Raw genomic sequence first — 5,892 nt, 5'->3', positions numbered from 1 at the left:
AATATCTGATAAAAGTAAACTTAAAAACTAATTGCCAAAAAAAAAAAAAAAAAAAAAAAAAAAAAAAAAAAAAACAACAACAACAACAAAAAAAAATCTCCCAAAAAGGCTCATAATTTGACTCTGCTTCTATTCTGTTAACTATCAGCCATTTCAAAAGTGTTCCTACACTGCATTATGGACAGTGGGTTTATTCACTGTGGACAAGGACGTAAGTCTGAGCTGCATATTTTTTATAATTTTCAATATATCTAGAATGTAGAATTATCTTCAGACATCAAATAACCTCAAAATCCTTAATTACCTAACTATCTAAATCCATCATGAGCGAGGTTGCGAGGTGTTGTGGGTTCGTTTAATATCTCTGAACATCCTATGTTCTCCATCACCTCTCAGTCCACCTAGCCACCGTAGCTTTTGTTACTTTAGCCCATGTCAAGCCATTCTGCTAACTGAGACACTACCAAGTGATGGTGTGGAGTACCCAGGAGGATGTCCACCGCTTATTATTACACCTGCCCCATGGTAGAGCGCTATTAATTACTAATACTATTACTATTATTACATGGTAGCTGCCCTATTACTCTTCCACTTCCTCTGTGACAGAATGGGAAACCTTTAACTGAGTGGATTCAAGTACATTCCTTCTTCGGACTCTGGGCAGACATTTTCAGTACTTGTTCTTACAATGAAAGTTAATTTAAGACATCCTTTCTTTTCATCTAAAACTAATAGCCTAAAATTTCTACATTATTTCATCAAGTAAAAGGAGGTCATTAAGGTCATGTTTCAGGTCCACACTAATAATTTAGAGCCCTAATTTAACATGTGATAGGTGGAAGGGACTTTAGTTTCCACCAAACATCTTCTTTTCTAGATAAGGAAATACAGGCCCAGATGGGCCAATGAAATCTAAGCCTGTCACAATTAACTAGGTTCCAAAAGGGTAGAAATGCAAGTCAGAGTTGAGGATCCCGACCCCTCACATGTTGTCCTCTATAGGAAATAAAAATAATTTGGCACCCATTTCAATGACTGAGTAGAGGCATCCATGGTAGGACCACAGTTCTTCCTGTTTACCTGTGGTTTTACGACTTTGGGCAAAGGATGAATAGTTCTTGAAGTAATAATCAGTTTTTGGTTGACTCATATACATGTAAGGAACAGTCAGTCCGATGTGGTTAATTGCTATCTATCACCGCTACGAAAATGTTTTATTCCAGGGACTGAACAGATGGCTCAGTGGTTAAGAACACTTATTGCTCTTCCGGAGAAACTATGTTCAATTTCCAGCACACACATAACAGCTGACATTTATCTATCTGATGACTCCAATCCCAGAGAATCCCTCTTCTGGTGGCTTGCAGAACCAAGTATACATGTGATCCGCAGCATACAAAAAGGCAAAATAAGCCTGTGTAGGCCTTTAATCCCTGCACTAATGAAGCCCAGGAAGGCAAATTTCTGTGAGCTCAAGGCCAGCCCGATTTACACAGTGAGGTTTAGGAAAGGCAGGGCAGTACGCTGAGACCTGTCTCAAAAAATGACAAAGGCTAAACACACATATAAGTTTTTTAATTAAATATGTTATTTATGAAAACATCACTAAACTAAATAAATGGTATATTTTAATATCTTTTTGGAGTGTAAAGAAGAATTTTTGACAAAAAATACTAAGGAAATTTACGTGGCATTATTGAGAAAGTAGCAAGGTAAACTTGTGCAGTTCTGGAGACCATGCAACGTGCAGGCTGGGGACCATGTGACAACCATGTCAAAGTTGGAAACAAACACAAAATCACCTTGTGCAGCCAATACCGAGACTCCAAGGAGGGGAGAGGTAAACAGAGTAAAACTCTCTGAGAGCATTTTCTCCCAGCACTGCTCAGAAAATGGCAGAAGGAATATCAAAAGACCATAATAAAAATGAGCCAATCCACAGAGAAGGAAACGAGAAAAAATGAGCAGTGTTTTCTCGGCAGCCTACTCAGACCAGCGCGGTCCAGAAGCGCTTTGTTGCCACAAGCCAGCTGGTGTCTGCGGATACAGACCCTTTTTATTTCAATGTCACATTAAATCCTGGAGCATAAAACCAGTGGCTGGCTGAGGAGCCATTTCTGCTTCCCGAAGAGTGGGCTGACTAGACTCACAGCTAAGACCAAATATCAACCAACGTTTCCATTGGAAAAAAAAAAAAAAAAAAAGATAAAAAATGATGAAAAAGTAGGACTGAAATAATTTTAAACCACTCACAGACTGAAAGTATGAGAAAATGGGTTCAGCATTAAATAGACTGTAGCTTATACAATATGCTCTTGGGTCAAATATTCTAATTCCCCAAAACTATAGATAGGAAAAATTAACATGACGAGAAAAAAAATACTTTTTTTTTTTCTTTTCAAATTTGGGCCAAACAGAAAGTATTATAATAACTACAAACCAAATAAATTACCAAAGTAGTGATTTGTGGGCTAATGTAATGTGATTTACATCTCTGGTCATATCTCATTGGACTGAAAGAGGAATCAGGTGACACCTGCAATCCCTGTAACAATAATTGGAGACAGTATACTATATTTGCTTTTAATGATGATGCACTAGAAGCATCGTCCCTAAATACGGGGAAGCTAATAAGCACCCCTAGCACTAACTTCACTGTTCTGAAGGGTGCAGCAAAAATAAATCATGATGTCCATGTTCAAAAAGCTAACTTGACCTTTAAAGGTTTGTCTTTTAGAAATGTCCTGGGATTCTCAGGTATTTAAAATTCTAAAGAAACTAAAGCCTTTTCGTAACTATGATGCAGAAAGAAACAGGCTACTAACAGGTCAGGGGTGGATAAGAACCAACAGACAGGTGACGGTGGCAGCACATGCCTAGTGCTGAAGAGGGAAAGGCAGGTAAAACCTGCAGCTCCCAGGCACTGTGAAAGCTTTCCCAGGGTCAGTGGGAAATCTCCTCTCAAAACAATGTAGAGAGCAATGAAAGAAGACTCCCCGACGTCCACCTCTCATGGCATCTACACACAACCTACTTAAACTCCACACACAGAGAAGAAAAATGGAAGTCTAGATGCTAAAGACATTGTTTAAAAACTGCCTTGAAACAGTCGGCTAAACAGGCAACTTTCCTAGCTCCAGTCTTCTGGGCTTAGGAATGCACTTGGCACACACTTTGCACAGTGACCCTCTTCCCAGCACTCTTTCTAACAGTGACAGCAACACCTTTAACACTTTCTATGAAGGCAAAACAATTCTCAGTTCTACAGATTTTTCTCTGATGCCCTGGAAGCTTCGTGGCATGTACATTTCTCCAACGTCTATGTCAATTATAATCAATTAAATAAGGATGCATTAAGGACTTAACATATACAAGGGAGATACTCAAATGTCAGATCTACGAGCAACTCTTATACACAAACTTCTAAAAAGGAGAAAGAAAAAAGAAAAGAAAAAAAACAAACAAAAAGCAAAGAAACCTTTACATTGTTTCTCTTCCATTCTCATTCTCTCTCTCTCTCTCTCTCTCTCTCTCTCTCTCTCTCTCTCTTTCTCTCTCTCTCTCCATGGTAGTTTCTTATCCTAAAAAATGTCTGGCAGTTCCCACATAAATATTATCTTCTTAGAAGTTCACTCATCAAAATATTTATTAAAAAAAATTTTGCGCTGGGCGTGGTAGCGCACGCCTTTAATTCCAGCACTCGGGAGGCAGAGGCAGACGGATTTCTGAGTTTGAGACCAGCCTGGTCTACAAAATGAGTTCCAGGACAACCGAAGCTACACAGAGAAACCCTGTCTCAAAAAAAAAAAAAAAAAAAAAAAAAAAAAAAAAAAAGAAAAAAAAAAAAAAAAAAAGAAAGAAAGAAAGAAAAAGAAAAGAAAAGAAAGAAAGAAAATTTTCATTTTTACTGCTTTTCCAAAGTATCTGGAGAATTTTCCTTTAGAGTTCCAGCCTGATACTAGGGAATCACTGGGTGTTACTAGACCCCAAGGCCAGTATCAATTAGTTACATGCATTTTTAGTTGGATTATTTAAAAGGGAAGGGTGTGTTTAAAATCTCCAGTCATCCAAACAAACACATACAAATAGCCTGCCCTTGTGTATGGGACAGAAATGGGAGAAGAGAGAGAAACAGTCACAACCACAAACAATGCAGTGTTTTTTAAACCAAGTGATGCCTTTAGCTCAGCAGCTAACAGGGCCTTACCTGCAGCCATAACTTGTTATGCACAGCATCTCTCCCTGTAGCAATGCACTGAAATGTAGCATTCTGCCCAGCATTGACCTCCACATCACCAAGGCGGAGAAAATGAGGAGATTTATCTGTTTAAAAAAAGGGGGTGGGTGGGAAATGCATGTTTTGTTCAGAAGATATACCATGCTAATTGTCACAAAGGAATATCATTCTTAATAAGCCTACCTTTGACTCAGATTTATATTCAGAAAGAACCTGAAGTTCCTTTCCTCAGGACCACACTGCTTCCTACCTTACACTCACAGTTTTCCTTCTTAATATGTCTCATACAAAGTAACTCATCCTTTTCGAGATGGATCGATGCAGAGTGACTCTGCAGAGCTAGTACGCATATTCTAATAGCTGCCGTAGCATAGGTTAATGCATAGTAATAACAGTTATGTCAAAGTAAGCAGGCTTGATGAAACAAGTTCCAATCGGAGTCTAATGGGAAACACAGTTGGTGCATATAAAGACATCTCACACTCTGACAGCTATGGGGACATTTAACTACATACCCACAAGCTGACCGTTCTTTCAGTTTTTTCAAACCTTAACAGCTGTACATCAGAGGAGACATTTTTGTTTATTAAAAGAAAAGGAATATCTCCTTCCTGTTTGCTTATAGCCATGGGAAAGTTATCCAAAGAACAATCAGACCAACAAAAGAGATGTCTGTAGTCACATAGTTTCGCATGGGTGATTTGACTGTCCAATCAGTACTTGGTACAAATTTCCTTCTAAATCTGAAGTCCTGTCAGTGTTTCCCACTGAAGAAAAATACACACAGGCCAAGTTAAGCCTCGGTGAATATGAACAATGATAAACATCTTCAAGAGACCAATCACCCTGGAATGGCGACTGTTCTGCCCAATTCATGATCATCAATTTCTTGATTCACAAAAGCCTTTCTTCGTCATCTGATACAAAAGGTGTAGACATGAAAGGCAGAGATAAATAAAGTTCAGTTACACTATGGAATAAACAAGCTTACTAAGCTAAGTTGAACTTGGAGCAGGATCAGGTTGTGACCTTTCCGCGCATATAATACACAGGATGAATCATTTGACCTTTGGCTCACACAACTTTCTCCAGAAGCACACAAAACTAAGCCGAAAGGTGAATCCACAGGCCCCAGTCTAGACACAATTATCTAGAAAGGAGCCAGGCTAAGTGTTTGCTGTTAACATGATATAACCACTCAGTTGAGGTACAAGGCTTGCCCCCATCATGCTGACATCATAAATCCTTTTTTTCCCCGTGCATTAGAATGGCTAACCATGGAGGACTATGGAACACAGAGCCCTCGTACACAGGACTTATCACATTTTTCTGCTGGGAAATCATATCATGAAGGAAGTCTAAACTGCTGTCTGTAAATTCTGCCTGACCCTACTGAATGATAGTGATAGTCATTTGGGGGATGTGATTAAGCACAATTTTAAGTATGAAGTCTGAGAAACAATGAGTGCTTGAACAAGGACCTCACAAGATGGAGTCAATTAACCCAGATTGATTTTGACATTATTTATTTATTTATTTATTTATTTATTTATTTATTTTTTGGATTTTTAATATTTTTATTACATATTTTCCTCAATTACATTTCCAATGCTATCCCAAAAGTCCCCCATAGCGCCCCCCACTTCCCTACCCAC

The 5,892-nt window shown here is 38.6% G+C and overlaps 1 protein-coding gene across 1 annotated transcript in view; it reads right to left on the bottom strand.

The window, feature by feature from the left end:
* Ptprk (protein tyrosine phosphatase receptor type K) overlaps nt 1-5,892 on the bottom strand; it is a 509,254-nt gene that overhangs the window by 243,790 nt on the left and 259,572 nt on the right. The window contains exon 5 of the mRNA XM_029482632.1: nt 4,208-4,323. Coding sequence (XP_029338492.1) covers nt 4,208-4,323 — 116 coding nt within the window. The remainder of the gene's footprint in view (nt 1-4,207; nt 4,324-5,892) is intronic.

The sequence above is a fragment of the Mus caroli genome, chromosome 10, assembly GCF_900094665.2.
Source record: "Mus caroli chromosome 10, CAROLI_EIJ_v1.1, whole genome shotgun sequence".
NCBI lineage: Eukaryota > Metazoa > Chordata > Mammalia > Rodentia > Muridae > Mus > Mus caroli.
The sequence above is the reverse complement of the archived record's forward strand: the minus strand, read 5'-3'. Positions and strand labels throughout refer to the sequence as shown.